General features: G+C 46.1%; 1 protein-coding gene across 1 annotated transcript in view; it reads left to right on the top strand.

Moving 5' to 3' along the window:
• Positions 1-22816, top strand: part of MGA (MAX dimerization protein MGA) — a 734728-nt gene that overhangs the window by 522223 nt on the left and 189689 nt on the right. The window contains exon 19 of the mRNA XM_086937233.1: positions 14921-14957. Coding sequence (XP_086793359.1) covers positions 14921-14957 — 37 coding nt within the window. The remainder of the gene's footprint in view (positions 1-14920; positions 14958-22816) is intronic.

The raw sequence follows: 22816 nt of genomic DNA, 5'->3' as shown, positions 1-22816 counted from the left end.
GGTGACTACTCCTTAGTCACAAGGGAGAAATCTTGAAAAGAAGTCGAGAGTTCCTTTCGTAGAAAGTAGTTTCAGGATTCAAAGATGATCTAATTTGGAAGGGGGCCCGCTCCTATCTTTATACTAGGAAAGGGGGCTGGCACGCGACTAGGTCCTGCCCATGGGTGGGACCAGGAAGGGGGGTGGTTACACCCCTCTCCCATGCCGGACTTTCCCCAGCTCAGGGGCTGGTGTGCCCCTGGAACTGGTTCTAGCCGGCAGATGCATAGTGAGCACCGGGGTGCCACTTGCAGTCACCTTCCTCTAAAGCCCTGCCTACCCAGGATACACAAAACCCTGTCTGGGATGGTGCTAGCACCGCCCCTGGCAGGAAACCCTTTGTCCAAGCTCCCCTCGCTGGGAGGACTCCCAGCTGCAGGGGGTCAGACTTGTGTCTGTGGTGGCAGCATCCATTTTGTGATGCTGAGGCTTGAGTTAACTTTAACCGGGGTTCACAGTTACATACATGTCGTGTCCCTCTAGAAGGGTGGAATGCTAACCCCGTCGCCAGAATTGGCGAGGGGTTAGTATTCCAATTCGTATGACACCTTACTCGACATGTTTTGATAAAGCGATACCAAAGATAGCATATAACCGCGAGGAGTATAATGCACTTAAGAGTATATGGTATGCGTTGTCATGGAACAGCTATTAGGACTTGGTTCCGCAAGCTGCAAACGGGCCCAGCTCATGCCAGAGCACCATCTCACACGATTCCAAGCACTCTGCCTTCTGGATTGTCAAGGCCTGCCATAGGAGTGACTGATAGGAATCTGTGTGTCCATTTTAGGGTTAGATATAGGTATACTATATCTAAAGCAAAGGGTGATTACACCACCTTGCCCCAGCTGTCGTGCAGCCAGTTGTGTCAGATTTAGATGGCCAGCCAGGGGTGGCATAATACATGCTTCAGCCCCTGGTAGGCCCTGGGTACACCTATGCCCTGAGTTACAGGGTCTGATAAGGTGGCCCAGTACCAATTGGATATGTACCTAAGGTACATGGAATCCATTTTACAGAGAGAGCAGTAGGCCTGGGGTCCTGATTGGCAGGGTCCCAGGCCAACTAAGTCGGAAAACCAGCAAAACACCAGGCAAAAAAGTTGGGGACAACCATAGTCAGGTATCCACCTTCCTACAGCAACTATTTGTTGCTTTTGCTCCACAGCATAAGGGTAACCCTATTTCAAAATCAGGAATAGCCAGATGGATAGTTAAGTGCATTCAAATATGCTATCAAAAGGCCAAGCGCACTCTACCAGTTCCCCCAAAAGCCCACTCAACGCGCAAAATGGGGGCATCCATGGCTTTCCTAGGAAATATTCCACTAGAAGACATACGTAGAGCAGCTACATGGTCTACTATACACACTTTCACTAAACACTACTGTGTAGACGTGCAAGCAAAGCAGCAAGCTGCTGTATGCCAGGCTGTCCTAAAAACTCTTTCAAACTGCTGCAGCTGGTACAGGTGACCACCGCTAGAGGAGATACTGCTATACAGTCTATGCTAAGATGTGAATTCAGCAGCCCACATGCCTCGAACGGAAAATGCTACTTAGCAGTATGCATCTGTTCTTGGCATGTAGGGCTGCTGACATTCATATCGCCCACCCTCCTCCCCGTTGCCTGTCACAGCTGCAGTAATTCTTTCTACATACATTTACGTGGTCATATCTTACTTTTCTATACTCCATCTTTGCCACAATGGCGAAAACAATCTGAAGATGGAGAAGATGCCCATGCGCGCTGTAGTCCAGGGGAGAAGTCACCTATCTTGTGATACTTCGAAGACTCTTCCAGGACAACAAAGTGCAAACATCCGGACCCAACACTAGGCGTCGATCATTGCTAAGATATGAATGTCAGCAGCCCTACTTGCCAAGAACAGATGCATACTGCTAAGTAGCATTTTCCTTTCGATTTGGGAGGTGAATGAATAGAAGAATAGTATGTGTTAATTTTGTATAGTGAGGGTTACAATAGCATGAGGCAGTCGAAAGAGGCGAGAGCAAATATATGCACATATCACAAATATACACTAAATAATGCAAAGCTAGAATACAATACCATTAGCAAAGCAAATGGCTTTAACTTAATCAAAGGCAAGACCTATTGCATTTTTCAATGCTTGTTAAAAGTGCCCCGAGCGGCCCTTAGAGTATATAACGCCAAGCCCTGAAATCGTTCTGAGAGGGGCTACAAGCACCAGGCAGGTGAACAGCAGCGCAGTTTTTCTGTGCTGGGAATGTTATTTCATGCAGAAGATTGCACCAACAGGGACCCAGAGTAGGCCTCTGGCTTGGTATTTAAGAAATCCGCTGCTAGCGTTTCCTCGCTGTATTTTATGATGTTATCCATGTGGTGTCTGTTATGTCACCACAGGCAAAATGTACCACAAATCAGACATCTGTTTACTTTGCACGCCTATACATAGGTCTCTAACATTTTGTGTAATAAATACAAGGTACCTAAATGTGCTTGTTTGTTATGGTGACTTTATTAGTTTCAGCGTCAATGGAAATAATTGACAGGGTCTCCACTGAGATTTTAAAGATCACAATCAAACTTGCTTGTGCGTTCTCCTGTTCTAGTTTCCACCCTTCTGTGACTGTACAGCAATGTTTTACACATAGGTGTCTCGACCAACATCCAGTTTTCAGTACAGAAAAAAATAAATTCCAATCCATTCTAGGTGCACACTGCCACCTTGTGGAATATTTAAATATAAACACATTTGATTTAATAAAAAGTGTACGCACAGAAGAACAAGCTTGGCCTCGAAAGTGAAAGCGGCCCTTGGAAACATGATGCAGACTACACACGAGTGTCAGAAAAGTGCAGACCGATTCCAAAAGGAGCAGCGCCTGTATGCTGCACTAGGCTCAACCTAAAAAAGAGACATTCCAACCATACCTGCCATGTCCTTTCATGCCAAGAGCTTCAACATAAGAATGAAGTGTTGCCGGCCTTCTAGTATCCTTTTGGAAGGGATGTCTGAACTCCGTCAACATTATGGACTTGATCTGCGGGCTGTTTGATGGCAAGGAATACAGAAAAAAATTCTAGAATGAAATAAACTGTTCACCGTATCACTTTCAAGAATGTTCACATCATCAAAGTGTCAGTCATTGAGTTATGTTAAGTTACTGAGCTGTTCACCTCGCTCTCTGGGAATCTGTTGTGTAAAGTGGTTCTTTACAGAATATGATTCTCTTTAGAGGTATACATCTAAAGATGGATCAAATTACTGACACACTTCCTCTAGGAACCCAATCCCCCGAAAGACACATTTAGGAGAAGGATACAGCTTCACAATCCCTGCTCCATTAGCTTCTCCAGCCTGAGTTTGCACCATTTGATGTTTCTAGAAACTCAAAACGTTGGTTTTGTGGAACCCCCTAGCACCTAGGACTTAGTCAATTTTGCCAACCTGAATCAGAAAAACCAGTTGTACGGCAACCGTTGATCAATGCACTAAGCAATATTTGAGAAAGGTTTGTTTCAGGTAACAATCAGCCCAATGAGACCTCACAGGGTTTGTTGAACCCCAAACCCTCTTTCAATAAAGAATTGCGCTCTCAAGAACACGAGGGCTACATTTAAAATATTTATTTTAAACAGAATCCTAGTTTTGTGCTCATGATGGGAATTGTAACCACAATTAATATAATGGCAGCAGTAAAGTTCACTGAAAGCGTAAATAAGAGGAACCACTCTAACACGGCAGCTGTGATAACTCTATAGCAATCCTAGCCTCATACTCCGACGCCTAAGCACTAATCTAATTCTAGCACTCCAGAAAATGAAACCTATTTGACTTTCAGAGATGGTACACACTTGCATACATGTTTGCACAATAGATCTTGTGTTTAGTGCTGCCTCAAGTTCTGTTGTTCCTGGCTCCTGAGGTGACTGTACTGATAAGTCAGCAGGCAAAAACGACATGCCTCTCATCCCAGTAACCTTCATTCGAGATCTGAGATAGGATTCTGTACGGCCTGCCAATGTGTCGCCTAGCATTGATTCCTCTCAACCCTTCACTCTCGTCTTTGTCATAATTTCCTTGTTACAAATTATGATCAAAAGCATTTAATTGAAAGAGTCCTGATGCCCTTTTGCTCATTTTTATTCTGAGAGATTGCTTTCTTTTTTAAGGAACAACAATGAATTAAACTAGTTTTCAACCTTCTAGAAACACTTAGAAATCGATAACTAACTAATTTAAAATGATTTAGTCCACATTTAAATTAGATAATTCACATATATTCACGTAAGCTTGATGATCACATTGTGGAACACCATAATATAAACTAAATGTGTGTGGTATTGCTCCACTCTTTTAGCACTCAATTAATTCTACGTATTGACATTTTGAATGATTGACTCTTGCATTAACTCAAGCAGAGGAATGGCCACAATAAAAGACATAATATTTATAACAATGTAAGATTTACACAAGTGTATTGAGCACCAATTAAGGACTTACCTCGCAGATGGTTATAGACCCAATTTAATTCCAAACAAGGATTCTCTATTGACTCCTTTGTGTGTATACAAATAGATCCCCTTAACCGCTTCACTGCGGCGGCTATTCTGCCGCAGTGCTAAGGGGGTGGGGGGGCCGCACGGCGGTCCCGTGCTCGTGACGGAACCGCTCCGTCACGGCACGCGGGTGAGCTGTGCTTGTGACGGAACGGTTCCGTCACGGCCCTGCCCGCGCTACAGAACGTTAGCGCATGCGCGGAATTCGCGCCGTGCAGGCGCGGCGAGAGGGCCGTGACGGAACCGTTCCGTCACCAGCACAGCCCACCCGAGGCTCGTAACGGAACGGTTCCGTCACGAGCATGGGAGGGATTAAAGAAGTTCATACAGAATGCAGTTGATAAATTGGTGTAGGACATTTATTTGCCCTTTACCACCAATCCAGTTGCAAAATCACAGAAGGAGATAAGCGTTGTTCGTGACATGTTATTCCCTTCTGATTAAGATGTCCATTGCACACATTTGGGAAATAGCAGGTTCGAGACATAAGGGCTGCAGATCACACACTAGTGCATAGATCGCCATCTGGTGGTGGGCCTGAATGATTACACTTTGTTGTCCTGGAAGAGTCTTAGTATGGTATTTGACTCCTCCTGTGGAGCATAGTGCGCATGGGCATTGAATCCATCTTCAGATTGTTTTTTTCCACCATCGGGCTCGGATGTGTTTGTCGCTCGGTCTCATTACCGATCTCCTTTCGACACCCATTTCTTGATTTCTACCATCAATATCGTTTTCAATCGCAATTTCCTTCATACTTGCGTCGAATAAGCCTGCACTTCTCGATACCGGCGATCGTCTGGGCCATTGGGCCCAACTGCGCCATTGGGCCTTCGGCTCATGGAAAGACCACCCTTCAAGAAGTGCCCTCAGTGTGGACACAAATTCCCCCACACTGATCTACAGGAGATGTGCAATCTGTGCTTGTCCCCAGAGCACGAAAGCCGAGATTGCCAGGCCTGCGCTTCGTTCCAGTCTAAGAAGACTATCAGGGACCGTCGAGTTTGGAGAGTCATGGCACAATCCTCTTCATCGGCACCAGACATCATCGTCAAGGAGACTCCTGTCGATCTGGAGTCTGAAGAAGAACAGCAGGAAGACGCTGTTGTTTCCGAAGCAGAGGATTCAGCTTCCGGAACCGAAGAGCACACAAACGATGACGATCCCCTTCCAGCTGGTCAACAGGTCCTGAGTACAGACATCGACCCTCTTGACACCCCCTTACCGGTCCAGGCTTCGGTTCCACCTCCACTTTCGGGCTCAGGTGCACACCGATCACAACCTTCCGACGCCCCTCCTTCGGGCCCAGCGATGAAAACTCCCAAAAAGCCTCTAGGCGACTCAGGCTCGAGTCAGCCTGTCGGTTCCACAGACAAAAAGTCATTAAACCAAATCCGGCACCAAAGCAAACTTCGGTACCCAAATCATTCGAACCGAAGACAAGCTCCGCACCAAAACCAATTTTGACACCAAAAACTGTCGAACCGAAGCCAACTCCGGTACGTAAACCGGTCGAACCAAAATCCACTTTAGCACCGAAACACACTTCGGCTGTCGACCCGAAACGTGCTTCGGAACCAATAACTCCGGATCCAAAAACATCCGATCTGAACAAAAAAACACAAGCCGAAGAAAGCTTCTGTCCACAAGTCTTCGGAACCGAAACTAAAATCTGCTCCAAAGACTGTAACAGACACTGCTAAACCCTCTAAACTACTCGGCCCCAAGCAAGGCAAGTCGGTGCCGAAAAAGGATGCTCCCACAGAAGAGCTTTTCCGTCCAGATCCAAAACAAAAGACTCTTATTTATTAAAAGACTGGACATATAATTTCTGGACCTGCTAAAAGGAAACAGAGCCCTCCCCCCACACCTCCAGTCCCTCTCAAAAAACATGCTCAGACTTCTCCTGTAAGGGTACCTTCACCACTTCCAGAGGTACCAGACCTTGACATTTTCACCGCACATTCACTATTCATCCCACACAGCCTTTCACCAGCAGATGATGATGAGGATGATAACTCAGGGGGGAGAGAAGATGAGCAACCCTTAGATCACCCAGATGATATTCCTGGACCATCAGATGATCCTTGTGAAGAATATAATGTACCAGATGCCCCAGATCTGCCACAAAATGACGCAGACCCTTCTAGGCCATCTCCTCCAGGTGACACTATAGGGTTCACGCAACTCATTCATGGAGCAGCAACCTTTCATGGGGTCGATCTACACACTGATCCAGTAGATGACGACTTCCTTATAGACATATTATTACCATTGCATAAAGCCACAGCCATTTTACCAATGCTTAAAGGGGTTCTAAAGCATACACCTGAAGTGTTTAAAGACCCCGTCATGACTACGATAATTATTCCCAGGTTGGAGAAAAAGTACAAAACTGGTCCACTGACCCAGCCTATATCAAAGGCCAGCTGCCATTAGACTTGTTAGTAGTCTCAAACGCCAGGAAAAGAGCTAATTCTCAGACATCAGGAGTTGATCCACCCCCTGATGAAGAGTCCAAACTTTTAGATGCTTCAGGCAAAGGCATGACATCTCAGACAGCCAACGTCTGGAGAATTGCCAACACCCAAGCCCTGTTGACAAGGTATGATAGGGCTCACTACGATGAGCTTGAACCCTTATTCACATTTGCCAGACAAATATAAGACCAGAGCTTCTGATTTAATACAGAAAGGGAAGGTTATCACTGATACTTCCATCCCTTGCGCTTTGATTGTTGCTGATACAGACTCGAGGGCAACAAATACCGGCATACTTTTACGTAGAAATGCCTGGCTGCACATTTCTGGTTTCAGACCAGAGATACAAACGAGTATTCTTAATCAACCTTTTGACCAGCAACTTCTTTTTGGTCCTACAGTTGATACTTCCCTAGAGAAAATGTGAAAGGATACTGACACTGCAAAGTCCATTGGAGCTTTACAAACTCAGACTCCCAGAGCTTCCTTTCGTCGCTCCTCTTACAGGGGCGCCTTCAGAAATGTTCCAACAGATACTGCCTCCTCTCCTTACAAAGTACCCACCCAATCCTCGCCCAAGAGAGGTTAATATAGAAAAGGATACAGAGGCTTCACACTCCCTAACAGTGACTTCCCTCCCCTCCCCCCGCCCCCCAGACAAATCCACTCCTGTCGGGGGGAGATTACAACAGTTCCTACCTGTCTGGAACTCTATCGCAACAGACAGGTGGGTGAGACAAATAGTTCAGCCAGGTTGTTGCCTGGAGCTCACTTCCACTCCTCCAACAATACCACCCAGAGCGTCCCATGTCACAAGAGCACCTCACACTCATAATTCAAGAAGTTGCAACTCTACTGCAGAAAAATGCAATAGAACTGTGTAGTAATCTGCTTCTCATGTAATGCATCTCCCAGGCCCTCGTTCTCTGCCTGATGCTCTAGCTATATGATGTCATTTGGAATGTTATGGATGTTTGTACTTGAAGGTGGAGCTGTTGGAGAAGATGGGCTGAGCAGCCAGGAGGTTGCTCCTGGTGGGGCTTATATTAAGACTTACATTGGAATTCACTAAGCCGTAACTTGAAGAATGAACTACAACTACAAGAGCTGTCTACCAGACTTTGATTTCTACAAACTAGTTCCAGTACACCATCAAAACACAGGAGTTTACTCCCTTTATTTCCTTATTCCCAAAAAGGACGGCTACCTCAGACCTATATTAGACCTGAGACCCCTATATCTTTACATATGGTCACATTACAGCAGGTTCTTCCTCTGTTAAAATACGGCAACTTCCTTGTTACCCTAGATCTCAAGGACACCTACTTCCACATTCCCATTCACCAAGCTCACAGAAAGTACCTTCGGTTTGTACTGGATGGTCAGCATTACCAATTTAAAGTCCTCCCTTTCGGAGTGACTGCAGCAAATCGAGTTTTCACGAAGTGTCTCACGGTAGTAGCAGCACAATTGAGAAGGGAAACCATCCATGTCTTCCCGTATCTCGCCGATTGGCTAATAAAAGCCAAGTCATACCACCAGTGCGTGCAGCACACAGAGCAGACCATTCGCCTATTGCACAAACTTGGGTTCACTATAAACCAAACAAAGTCACATCTCCAACCATCCCTGTCGCAACAGTATCTGGGTGCCACAATAGATACCTCCAAAGCACTTGCATTCCCCAATTCAGCAAGAATACAAAGTATGCAAGCTCTTATACAAAAATTCCAACTGCAACACTCACTACCACCGCGAGTGTTCATGCAGCTTATTGGAATGATGGCATCTTGCATCCGCACGCAAGACTTCTAATGCGCCACCTGCAAGAGTGCTTAGCAAACCAATGGAACCAGGCTCAAGGTCCATTAACAGATCTGGTGGTGGTGGACGGCCTGACCAATCGCTCTCGTCAGTGGCGGAACACCAAACACCTTTCCAAAGGAAGGCCGGTCATAGAGCCAGTTCCACAGGTGGTGCTAACCACGGACGCATCCCTCACTGGCTGGGGAGCTCATTTGGCAGAGCACACCTTAAAGGGCAGGTGGACACCGCAGCAAAAGCTACTTCACATAAACCATCTGGAGTTGCTAGCCATTTTTCTAGCTCTGAAGTCATTTCAAAATTACCTATGAGGCAAAGCTGTATTGGTCCACACCGAAAATATGACAGCCATGTTCTACATCTAAAAACAGGGAGGAACACACTTCTTACAGCTTTCCCAGTTGGCGCACAGCATATGGAGGTGGGCCATTCCTCAAAGATTCTTCCTATTAGCAGAACATCTGCCAGGAGTGCACAATCAGGTTGCAGATCTGTTGAGTCATCAGAGACAACAGATTCAAAAGTGGGAACTTCATCCGCAAGTTCTTCAACCTTTCTTTCAACAGTGGGGACAGACAGAAATAGATCTGTTCGCCACACACCTCCACTCCAAATGCCCAAGCTTCGCCGCCAGGTATCCACACCCATCTTCCAAAGGCAATACGATATGGATGAGTTGGTCAGACACATTTGTGTACGCTTTTCCGCCTCTCTCACTCATTTCATTAGTGGTGTGCAAGTTACAGCAACACTCCCTCACATTGATTCTCATTGCACCCTTTTGGGCAAGGCAACCGTGGTACACCACATTACTAGAACTCTCAGTGGTACCACATCAGAAATTAAAACTCTCTCCACACCTGCTAACACAGAACCATGGAGAGATCATGCATCCAGACACCATGCAGCTCAACCTAGCGATTTGGCTCCTGAGGTCTTTGAATTTGGATATCTCAATCTCCCACCTGATTACATGAATGTTATCAAAGAAGCTAGACGTCCCACCACTAGGGCATGCTATGCAGGCAAGTGGAAAAAGTGTGTTATATATTGCACCAATAACAACATTGACCCACTAGATGTTTCCATCCAAAACATCATGTGCTACTTGCTCCATCTACAAAGATGCAGTTTAGCATACTCCTCAATCAGGTTACATCTTGCTGCTATAGCAGTTTAACTTCAAAATAGACTGCATCTGTCATTATTCACAGTTCCTGCCATCAAAGCCTTCATGGAATGCCTCAAAAGAATAATTCCTCCCAGGGTACCACCCTCCCCTGTTCGGAATCTAAACATTGTTCTCACTAGGCTTATGAGTCCTCCATTTGAACCCTTGCATAAGTGTGACTTACATTTTCTTTCATGGAAAGTTGCTTTTTTAGTGACTATTACTTCACTCAGAAGAGTAAGTGAAATCCAGGCATTAACAATTTAAGAACCATTCTTGCAACTCCATCACAACAAAGTGGTTCTAAGGACAAATTTTTTCCAAAAGTCATTTCACCATTCCATCTGAATCAGTCTATTGAGTTGCCAGTGTTCTTCTCCCAACCTCAAACAGTTGCTGAAAGAGCTCTCCATACAGTAGATGTCAAAAGAGCTCTCCTCTATTATATTGATAGGACAAAGCCATTCCGTAAAACAAAACAGCTTTTTGTGTCCTTTTCTCCACCACATCAAGGTAATCCCATCTCAAAAACTGGGATTGCAAGGTGCATTCAAACTTTCTACCAAAAAGCAAAACGCGCTCTATCCATTCCCCAAAGGGCTCATTCCACACGTAAACTAGGGGCATCTATGAATTATTTAGGGAACATTCCCTTAGATGATATCAGCAAAGCAGCTACATGGTCTACACCGCACACATTCACAAAGCACTACTGTGTAGTGCAAGCAATATAACAAGCTAGTGTGGGTCAGGCTGTACTCAACACTATTCCAAACCACTGTAACAGATACTGGTACTCGCCGCTAAGCGAAAGAACAGCTATGCAATCAATGCACTAGTGTGTGATCTGCAGCCCATATGCTTCGAAAGGAAAATGCTACTTACCAGTATGCATCTGTTTTTGGCATGTAGGGCTGCAGATTCACACACGCCCACCCGCCTCCCCGGCTACTTTTATCTGTTCTAGTAATATGTTAAATAGATAACCTATACATGGACTTCTCTTTCAGTTCTCACGCAACTCCATCATTTTCCCTAATGGCGAAAAACAATCTGATGATGGAGTCGATGCCCATGCGCACTAAGCTCCAGAGGAAGAGTCATCTACCATACAAAGACTCTTCCAGGACAACAACATGTAATCATCCGGGCCCACCACCAGATGGCGATCTATGCACTAGTGTATGAATCCGCAGCCCTACATGCCAAGAACAGATGCATACTGGTAAGTAGCAATTTCCTTCTGTCATAGCCCATAAGCATTGCAGCCGTTCTGTCAAAACCATGTCCTTGACTTTGCAGCCTGGCTTCTACAGTCCAATATTTTGGAAATTTACAACATTGACAGTAAATACAGTTAATTATGGTTTTAACAGTGGGAGCAATGACAATTCCTAGATAAGTAGCGTTTGCAGCTCTTCTTTGGTCATTATAGTCGATGTTATCGGTACATAATACAATTGTCTTCCTTTTGTTCAAAGAGTATCCAGAATAAATGCCATATTCTGTAGTTATGGTCTCAATTTCTTCCATAGTCTCAATCGGGTTCGATGTTAAGACCGCGATATCGTCAGCATATGCTAATACTTTAGTAGAGAAAGGGCCAAGGACAATTGGGTTAATACTAGGGCTCTCAATAAGTTTCAAAATTAAAGGGTTAATATATAGGGCAAATAATAAGGGGGAGCAAGGACACCCTTGCCTCGTACCTCTAGTTATACTAATATCGTCAGATTCAGACCCCATCAATTGAACTTTAGCTTTGGGAAATAAATACATTGATCTTATCGCCTTAATAAATTTGGGGCCGAAATTGTTTAGTTGCATAATTGCCCACAGGAATTTCCACGAGACGCGATCAAACGCCTTCTCGGCATCTAATAGTATCATTGACATTCGGCCCCCCGTGACCGTCATGGCATCAAACAAGGCAATCACCCTAAATGTATGGTCAGTTGTTCCTTTGCCAGGAACAAAGCCATGTTGCCACGGGGAGACGATTTGCTCAATAACACCACTGAGTCTCGTGGCTAACACCTTGGCATATAATTTAGAGTCCGAATTGATCAGAGATATGGGACGGTATGACGTTAATTGCTGAGGTGATTTCTCTTTTTTGGGGAAGACAATTATATTTGTTTTATTCCAGGAGTCCGGGGATACCCCGTTCATTGAATACCTAAAAAAGATCATGAAGTAGTGGTCCCAACTGAGAGCTCAGAATTTTATACAGGTCTATGGGTAGTTTATCAGGACCGGCTGCTTTGCCCGATGCAAGTGAGGTTAGAGATAGTAATACCTCATCTAGTGTGATTTCTCTTTCCAGATCCTGGCGTGTAGTATCATCTAATCCTTTTATACCCTCAGTATTATTAAGAAAGTTATTCAGAAACTCATATTCTGTATTTGACAGAGGATTAGAGTCTTCCGTATATAGATTCTGATAATACTGCTGACATAGCGAAGTGATCTCATCTGCCTGCGTATATGATTTACCATTATCAGTTATTAGTTTTATCTGATTGGAGACATTCCTTTGCCGGGTGTGAAGCGCCAGCTGCCTCCCCACTTTTTCCCCATTTTCATAAATATCTCTCCTATGAGCGCTATAAGTCTGAGCGGCTTTTTGACTAAGGCTATTGTTTAGCTCATTTTTTAATAGAGTAACTAAATACATTGACTGTGTAGCATCTGCCCCGTGGGAAATAACTGTGGTATGATCTTCCTCCGCCTTAGCCAAGGCTATTACTTTAGCGTTAAAGTCATTCTTATTTAGCTCTCTCAGCTAATGGTCTCACCATAAGGGCAGACTTAAAGGAAGCCCATACAGTATTTCTGGGGGCACTAAAACGGTTGATATCAAAAAATTCCTCCGTCCATTTTTTACCATAATTAACCATAACTTCATCCCACTGATTCAAAATATTACAAAAGATTTGGATAGGGTAAATGGGCTTCACTTGTCTATTATAGGGCATGCTAATTACCTTAAAATGAATATACTTCCTAAATGCCTTTACCTGTTTCGACCAATTCCCCTGGCTATTGATCCTAAGATCTTAAAAACGCTTGAATCCCTCATGATTAAGTTTGTTTGGCAACATGGTAAAATCAGAAGGTCTCACAAGTTAATGTCTTTACCTAGCGAAAGAGGTGGGCTGGCAATACCTAATACTAGTATGTATCACTGGGCCGCACTTCTTAAACAAATGACCCCACTGATTAGCTCTAATGTAAGGGTATCAACCCCTCATGACAATATTCCACCCTCAATATATGAGCTATTACTAGGGGATAAGGCCAATGGATTGTTTTTACAACAGATTGAGGCACGGGATTACAACAATGATCGGAACTACAAAATTATAAACGGGGCACTAAAGGTTTGGGGCAAAGTTACTAAACATTTGCACATTAGTAAATGGAATAGGTATACCTCTTTGTGGCATACGAAGGCGACCCTGGCATTTTCAAACGACATTATAGCAAGGAAATGGCAGAGACTTGGAATCCTGCGTGTTAAAGATTTTCTTGTACATGATTTGGAAACCACTTTTTTAGATGTTAAGGATAAATATCATCTCTCCAACGGGGACTACATTAAATATGTGCAAATATATACAAACCTCAAGGCTAAGGGACCCACCCATGGGCTACAGAAAATAGATCTTTTGGAGGCTATTAATGGATCTAATACAAGAATTGGTGTTATATATAATCTTCTCCTTGTTGATGTACAAGATGATCTGGAAAAAACTGAATCTAGCTGGGCAGCCAAACTCAGCAATCCCAATGTTGACATATATAAAAGCCTAGAGTTGAGCCAACGACTTTTTAGGGCTAGCAACCTTAAAGCCCAAACATATAAAACTATTGTTGGCCTCTATTATACACCCGCTAAATTGTATTCTTGGGGTAAAAGGGAAAATGATTTATGCCCAAGGTGCACACAAGGACCGGCTAACTTAATACATATGCTAAGCAGCTGCCCCAAACTCACTCAAATTAAACATATGATTGCTGAGTACTGGGAAGTGCTGTTTGGTCATAACCTTCCAGAAACAGATACATTGTTTATTTTAGGGTATGATTCCTCGATCGCTCTATCAAAGAATGAGCAAAATTTATTATTTATAGGTACGGTGGTACTTAGAATTATTTTATCGGCCCGCTGGAAAGAAGCCGAACCACCAAGCTTCCAGATGTGGCTGGCTCGTTTTTTAGCTGTTTTCAGCTTCAAGAGGGCCATATATTCTACAAGAGGGCTTAAGTGGAAAAAAATGGGCGAATCGATTTGGTCTCCAGTTTTGAGCTGGAAAGCAGGAATAAATTCATCTATCTAGACTTTGTTTGATGGGATGGACGGTAACATTTAACCTATAATATATGAAACAGTAATTTATCTAAGAGTTCTGTGTTATTGAAGTAATATATTTCATGAAGTAATGGGGCAAATCTCTCTCTCATCAAAGGTGTTGTATCAATTATTGTATCAAATATTGTACTATTCTTTCTTCCTTATCGATGTGAAGTCCTTGAATATGATTATGATTATGATGGTTTATGATTTCAACCTGTACTTTTCTGTAATTTGTTTTTTTTTTACTTCTCTGTTATGTACCTGTCTGGATTGAGTTCAATAAAAAAAAAGACAATAAATACAGTTGTGTGGAGAATAGCACAGACTAGTTATCAGGTTTGTGTTTGTTTGGAAGAAGCTGCTAGGACAAAAGACTCTAGTTATTTAAGATCTTAATCCTCATTCTTAGGCTATTCGATTTTCATGGTCTGTTGCTTGCGGGAGATTTGACACCTGAAATGTTCAAGTAAGTTAGATTTATATGTCTGCTTCTTTTCTTCCAGATGCATGTTCCACAACCTGTCGGAAGACCAGGACAAGGTAAGTTTTGACTTTTAGTTTTTTCAAAGTGCTTATTTATTGTACTTTTGTTTTAATTACCAAAATGCAGTACCATGTTGTCCATACATTTTCAGGAATTATGGGACCCCTTCATGAAACAAAAAAGAAAACACATAAAACATACTAAATCCTTGAGAGAACCCCCCTTTAGCTCCCCCTCTTTTCCCAAATGTATTTCCATGTCAAGGTATTCTAGAGAAAGAACTGACCTTCACATTTACAACTCTAAACTGACATGTACTTTTATATCCGGAGTCAGTTTGATGTTGCTAGTTTTGTATGCTGTTATAAGTTGTTTCTCTATTGAGCTGAGCATGTTTTAAGTGCTGCCACTGGACAGCCGTTATACATAAGTATTATATTTGTTATATTTCTGTTATCATTACAGTTTGACCTCTTAATAAATAGTAAGTTGTTAACTGTATCAAGTCTCCACCTACAGTTGTATAGTTTTCCATCTAATATTTATGCAAGATCATCTTCATTCTTCCATTCACTTGGAAACAGACTCTGCTTCTATTTACTTAAATGTTATTTCCCTTGTTTATTCATTTGTATAGTGATGCATGCCATTAAAACATTGCCGCAAAGCACTCCCAGATCACATAATGCTAGCAAAGCTGTGATTGAGCTGGTTAAAGAAGATACAAGTGAGACAAGATAGCTTTTAACTCAGAGTCAAGGTAGATGGTGAAAGGTAGTGTTTATAGGAATCTTTTTGAACTTGGTCGCAACTCTCAAACTACTTCCTAGTCTGAAGCACTAGGAAGACTCTCCCAGGTTGGGCTGAGTCTCCTGGCCTTTGGGCTGGGGGGTGGAGGAGTGTTGCGTAGGAAGTGGGTTTCTGTTGCAGCAAATCCACCCACACACTTTTTGCCAGATATCTGATGCACTTTAACTGAGTGTGCCCGGCATCCCTGCCAATCAGGTTCACTGGGCCTGCCTGTGTTCACTTCATTAAACTGTACCATTGTTACCACAATTGGCATAACTCTGGCTTACCTGTAAGTCCCTTGTCAGGGTTACCAATGGTAGCCAGAAAAAGGCCTCTGAGGGCTGCTGCATGTATTATGCTACCCCCAGAGACCTCTTACCACAAACGTGCACCACTGCCATTGAAGCCTGCGTGTTTTGTCGCAGGTAAAAGTGACGAGTCAAAATGGCACACATCCCTGTGTGACATGCCTACCCAGCACTGAATGAGGCATAGGTGGCTAACCCTTGAGACCGATTCCACTATACCTTGCAAGGACCTATCTGCATAAGCAGACAGGCCCCTATAATATATAAGGCCATTCTTAGATAATGTAATTTCACAGTAAAGCCATTACCATACCGAGTATATGGTCTAGAAAGTGGCCATTCCAAGTTTCCTAGCATCATAATGGCTTTACGAAAACCTAGGATGTTTGGTATCAAACATTTTAGAAAAAATAAACCTGCACATATTCCAGTGTCATATTTATTATTCCATGCAGTCAGGGTCCCTTCTAGAGGGAAACCCTGAACCAAGCCAACCAATGGTCGATTCCTGACTGGTGAACGCCAGCCACCCACCACAAGACACGTTTCTGGACCCCTAGGGTGGGAGCCTTCGCTCCCTGGGCCTAGAATCAAAGCCTTTCCTTGGCGGAGGAGTTCACACCTCCCCCAGGTCAGAAGAGCCATCTGTGGCAGGGGAGCATCAGAGTCCTATCCTCCTTTGCAGCGTGACCTCCAGCCTCTCCTGCTACAGGAACAGGCCCCCCTCCTGTTTCTCCCTCTTTTTGGGCAGGAAGGCAGGCGCGACAAATTAGAACAGCCCAGAAGGTATGCCTACCTCTACCAACCCCACACCTCAGATGAGCGAAGGCAAGTTGAAGCACACTCTTCAGTCCCCGCCATCTGGCAGATGGCAGGCACTCTCCAATCACGGTTAGGGATTTTGGCCACCCCCATACTTGGGGTGGGCACAACAAAGGTGTCGTCACCCTAAGGTCAGTAGCCCATTAGCTGCTGACCTTGAGACCCCTAAAACGCCCCCGAAATACAGTATTTAGACAGCAGCCCTGAACCCAGAAAGCAGATTCCTGCAACCCACGGAGAGGAAGGACGGAAGAAGTTGCACAGCAGAGGAGACTGTAGAGAAGACCTGACTTGGCCCCAGTCCTACCAGCCCGTCTCCAGTTTCCAGAGATCGTGCGCCAAAAGTTGACTTGTCCTACAGCCAGCTACCTCCAAAACCCCTGGAAGGACTGACTGCCTTAAACAAAGACCAGATCTCCTGCGAACAGGAGTTGTGTTCAAAAGAAACTCCAAAGAAAGATTCTGAGCCTACTCAGGACGAAAAAACTTGATGCATGGAACTACAACTGCACCCATCCCCGAGCCCTTTATCTTCCTGCCCAGCTGTTTGTTCCTCATTAAAGACTTCCTGTACCAAGATGCCACCCAAAATCCAAAACCAGCAACCTCCATAGGACTGTTTTGAGCTCCCGACACCTCCTAAGCACCCTGCACCCGGCCGCCCCTGCATCGCTGGTGGTTTGGACTTGGTGCTGACATGAGACCCCTTTGACCTCGAACCCCTTTGCCCTCACCATCACCTTTTGAGCTTGGCTCCCAAGACTGAGTAGCTTGCCCGTGAGCAGCCCCCTCCGAGTTGCACCTGGCTGCCCTGGTGCCTCTGGTGGTGCACTTTCAGTGCCAACCTGAACCTATGGGCCCTAAGGATCCAAAGGGACCGCCATCCAGATCATCGCCAACAAATCTGTTCCTACTGCCAGCTGTGCCCCTTGATCCCTCTACAGGCGCCAAACCCTATGCCATCTATGGTACCAAGACATGTCAACCCAGCAGGTCACCAGAGGAGGAGGCGATAATCCTTTCGAGTTGGAAGCTCATCCACTGCGACCAACATCATGGTTACAACCATCTCCTCCCCTCACCTACTTTGATTTCAAGAGGCTTCCATAACACTGACCTCCCTGACCCCAATTATTATAACCGCCATATCTATGATGATGAAAATCTATGTTCGTGGCATATGAGCTGTAGATCATATGCTGTGCATAGATCACCATCTATTGTTGGGTCCTGGTGTTTACACTTTTTTTTTCCAAAGAAGTCTTTCCAGTCACGAGGTAGGTTACTCCTCCTTTCGTTGATAGTGCGCATGGGCATCGACTCCATACTTAGGGTGTTTTTGCCGCCATCGGGTTCAGATGTATATCAGCGCGTTTCTTGTCGATACCGTTTCCTTCAGGTTTCCCTAGGCGTGCAAGATATTCACCCTAAACAGTATTGTTTTCTATCGCGTCTCCCTTTCTATTGCGTATCGTAATTACTTTAAGTAATCTGACAGTCTCAACCGCTGATTTTAAAACTTGCATCTTCATTGAAATTCTTCAGCCAGGACAGATGTCACAGAAGCCTCTCCTGCCATTCAGTGAGGCTCTTACCGACACACTGTTGGGCACCTGGGCAAAGCCAGGATCTTGCCCACCGGTAAATCAAAAAATAACAATGAGACCCAGACCTGCTCCAGGATACCTTGCATTCCACCTACCAGCACCATATGCCCTAAAACCTGTTGGGTTAGGCGTCGTCAAGCAGGTTAAACTTCAATCTGTTTCAAACCACCTTGCCAAACAGATTTGAAACGTATGGAAACTTTTGTAAAACGCATATTCTCCTCCAGTAAACTTGCCCTAAGCTCAGTGAACTTTAATGCAGTGTTGCAGTAGGTTGCAACACTGGGCACCTCGCTAGCCCCAACATGCGCATCTCTCATCTGTCCCCGCCGCCAGCGCCTGGATACGCCAGTTGGGGGTTGCCACGCGCTTTACAAACTACATAATAATAAGCAAATACAGTACATTGAAATGAATAGGCTTTTCCAGTAAATTACAGGTAAGTTACTTTTTACGATACTTTTCTAACTCGGTGCTAGATACCTAGATTCAGCACTGGGACATTTCCTGTAAATAGGTGAGTAATTACGTATCTTAAAGAGACACGTTAGTGATAGATTCCTTACCTTAGAATATCCCCAGGCGTCAGACTGGATCCGGAAACTTTTGTGTAGCAATAACCCTGCGCGTCGGTAGGCGTCGTCCGCAGCTCCGCGTCCGTCGCTTGCGCCGGAATGATGTCGTCGGGGTACTTAGTGCCGCCCTCACGCGCTGACGTCAGTTCTTCTCCGGAGAAGCTCTACCCCTTAGTCACTTTTTGACTAAACTTTTTTGATCTTTTGATCTGTTTTTTCTCGAGTCGTTCTACTCCTACGGTGTCGGTAGGGGTGCCCGGGTTCAAACCCTGCTCCAAGTGTAGCAGATTGATGTCGGTTACCGACCCCCATCGCCGGTGTCTTCAATGTCTTGGCCTCGACCGAACCTGCTCCTACTGCCGGGCCCTGACGTCCAAGGCTAGGCGGGAGCGGTCCCGCAAGCGGCTTGAGCTCCGGCAGTCGTCCCGTGGCGTTCGAGGTCCCGGTCCCACAGGAGGTCGAGGGACCGGTCGCGGGGTCGGAGCCCTCGTAGCTCTGAGAGTCTGCATCGATCTTCGGGATCAAGATCCTCAGGTAAGAGGAATGAGAGGTCGGAAAGGCGTCATCGCTCTTCCGACCTACCCCGACGCTCGGCCGGGGTTCGGGTGACACCACCCACGCGGCTCCGACGGAGTCGCGGGCGCCACATCCTGCCCCACACCTTCCAGTCCCTGGGCACGATGCAACGCCTGAGGAGGTCGAGCGGTACCTCATGGCCATGAGGTCCCTCCCTCTTCCGCCGGGTTCCGCGGCGCCTTCTGGCCCAGCGGTCCCGGCTGGGGGGCCTAGCGTGTCGGGTGCTTCGGCTCCGACGCCGCCGGGTGCTGCGTGTGAGAAGTTTGCCTGATATGCAGTGCTCACTATTCTAGTGATCGCTATGTATCAGTCCAAACGACCCTTATTGATGATTGGTTGTAAGTCAACCTTATAGACCAGCTATCCTAGTAGCATGGACAAGAGCAGTCTTTAGGCTAAACTCTAGAGGGCGTGTTAAGCCAGCTGTTATACCATCACATATACCCCTTGAACACCAAGTGAAAGGACACCACACAAGTTGTTATGAAAATAAAAGGATATTTATTTATAACACAACAGCCCTGGACTCTTTATGACGACAGGGCGCTAAGCACAATACAAAACTCTTAAAGAAATACTGTAAGTCACACAATTTACGCAAATGCCCGAGGGGCACGAAAAACCATATACTACAAAAGTGGAATGCGAAATTACTAGCAGGTAAATACTATTCTCAGAGACTTTGGAATCGCTAGGCCTACAGTGCTGAACCCTTGGATTAGAAGCAGGAGGTCTAGGAACGCCGTGTGCAGAGTGGGAACTCTCACGCGTAATGCAGGACAAAGTCTATGGACACTAGTAAATGCAAAAGTTAGTGTTCTCGGGCGAACCCGACTAGGTAGGTCAAAAACGAAAGTGGATCTAGACACTTAGAGAGTTGGTCTACGCTGGAGCACCGGGGTACTCGGTTTACCTAGCCCAGGGGCTGCGGCTGCATAGGGTTCAAGTGTCGTCAGGAATCCTCGTTGACGAACCAGGAGCCTGAAGTGGAAGTTGCTGGCAGGCGACCAGTGAAGATCTTCCGGGCTGATCCAAGGACTAGATCAGCTGAAGAAGAGTACCTGTAAGCAGAGGGGACCAAGTTCTGAATCACTAGCCAGTGATTAGGTGGGCACCAAGATGGCACCGGACGAGGTCACTCAGCCAGGTGAAGAGGTGACACTGGATTCTGCTGCTGCACGGACCAGGGGCGCTGATGTTGACCAGGCTGGAGGTCTGCGAGCTGTCCCACGTCGGATGTCTGCTGCTGGCGATGCTGGATCCGGTGAAGGAGGCAACAAGCCTTGGCTATGGCAAGCCCACGTGGCGACACAAAATGGCGTCTTGGGTGGACCATGAGGGTCCGAGGAAGGTCTCCTTCAGGAGGAGCCTAGGGCCAGTCTAGAGGTGAAGTATACGTAGGACGTCGTCAAGAGGGTCACTAGCCAACGGGCAAGTGACCGGACAACGTGGCAAGCGACACAGAAGCAAAAGGGCCCCACGCAGATCTGGTGGATGCTGGGGGGCTGGTCTTCGGTGCTCGTGCTGCTTGGGGTTGGGGCTTCTCTTACCCCAATGCACCCACTCGAGGGTCCCTCAGCGGTCGTGCTGGGTCAGTGTCGTGCTGGTTCTGATGGTCGCCGGGTCCACTGGTCTCGTCGCACCCACGGTTCTCAGCTGTGCTGTAGAGGCAGGTAGAGGTCAGACAGGGCAGGGAGTCCGGGTCTCGTCGTGCTGGTCGGTCTGGTTCCGGAGGAAGGACGTCTTAGCAAACCGCAAGATACTTAGTTGGTACCTGCTGCTGCAGGGTGACTACTCCTTAGTCACAAGGGAGAAATCTTAGGAAGAAGTCTTGAGTTCCTTTCGTAGAAAGTAGTTTCAGGATTCAAAGATGATCTAATTTGGAAGGGTCCCCGCTCCCACCTTTATTCTAAAGAAAGGGGCTGGTACGGGACTAGGTCCTGCCCATGGGTGGGACCAAGAAGGGGGGTGGTTACACCCCTCTCCCATGCCGGACTTTCCCCAGCTCAGGGGCTGGTGTGCCCCTGGAACTGGTTCAAACTGGCAGATGCACAGTGAGCACCGGGGTGCCACTTGCAGTCACCTTCCTATTCAGCCCTGCCTACCTAGGATACACAAAACCCTGTCTGGGATGGTGCTAGCACCGCCCCTGACAGGAAACCCTTTGTCCAAGCTCTCCTCGCTGGAAGGACTCCCAGCAGCAGGAGGTCAGACTTGTGTCTGTGGTGGCAGCATCCATTTTGTGATGCTGAGGCTCGAGTTAACTTTAACCGGGGTTCACAGTTACATACATGTCGTGTCCCTCCAGAAGGGTGGAATGCTAACCCCATCGCCAGAATTGGCGAGGGGTTAGTATTCCAATTCGTATGACACCTTACTCGACATGTTTTGATAAAGCAATACCAAAGATAGCAAATAACCGCGAGGATTATAATGCACTTAAGAGTATATGGTACGCGTTATCATGGAACAGCTATTAGGACTTGGTTCCGCAAGCTGCAGACGGGCTCAGCTCATGCCAGAGCACCATCTCACATAATTCCAAGCACTCTGCCTTCAGGATTGTTAAGGCCTGCCATAGGAGTGACTGATAGGAATACATGTGTCCATTTTAGGGTTAGATATAGGTATACTATATCTACAGCAAAGGGTGATTACACCACTTTGCCCCAGCTGTCGTGCAGCCAGTTGTGTCAGATTTAGATGGCCAGCCAGGGGTGGCATAATACATGCTGCAGCCCCTGGTAGGCCCTGGGTACACCTATGCCCTGAGTTACAGGGTCTGATAAGGTGGCCCAGTACCAATTGGTAAATGCACCTAAGGTACACGTGTCAATTTAGTGAGAGAACAGCTAGGCTGTGGGTCTGATTAGCAGGTCCACAGCCAGGGAAGTCGTAAACCAGTGAAGCAAAAAGCAAAAATCTGGGGTGATCATAGGATTGCAGACCCTACTCTCCTACACTGCGGCCCTGCCGCCGCCGGCGACTTCGGTCACTGCGCCGCAGGCCCCCACTGGGTCCGCTTCTGGATCCGGGTCGACCTAACGACCTCACCGACGCCGGCCCCTAGGGTGTCACCCCCGGCGACGCCGTCCCCAATCCTACCCTTGATTCAGTTCCGGAGCGGCGCTGCTCTCGACGTCGTTTGGAGATTTTTATTTCCACAAACCGGCCCCATCCTTTGAACCTGAATTTCAGGTGATTGGTGACGAGGGAGATTGGGAAGGGTCTGTGG

Source organism: Lissotriton vulgaris, chromosome 9, assembly GCF_964263255.1.
Source record: "Lissotriton vulgaris chromosome 9, aLisVul1.2, whole genome shotgun sequence".
In the NCBI taxonomy this organism is placed as follows: Eukaryota; Metazoa; Chordata; class Amphibia; order Caudata; family Salamandridae; genus Lissotriton; species Lissotriton vulgaris.
This window is presented reverse-complemented; position numbering and strand designations above follow the sequence as displayed.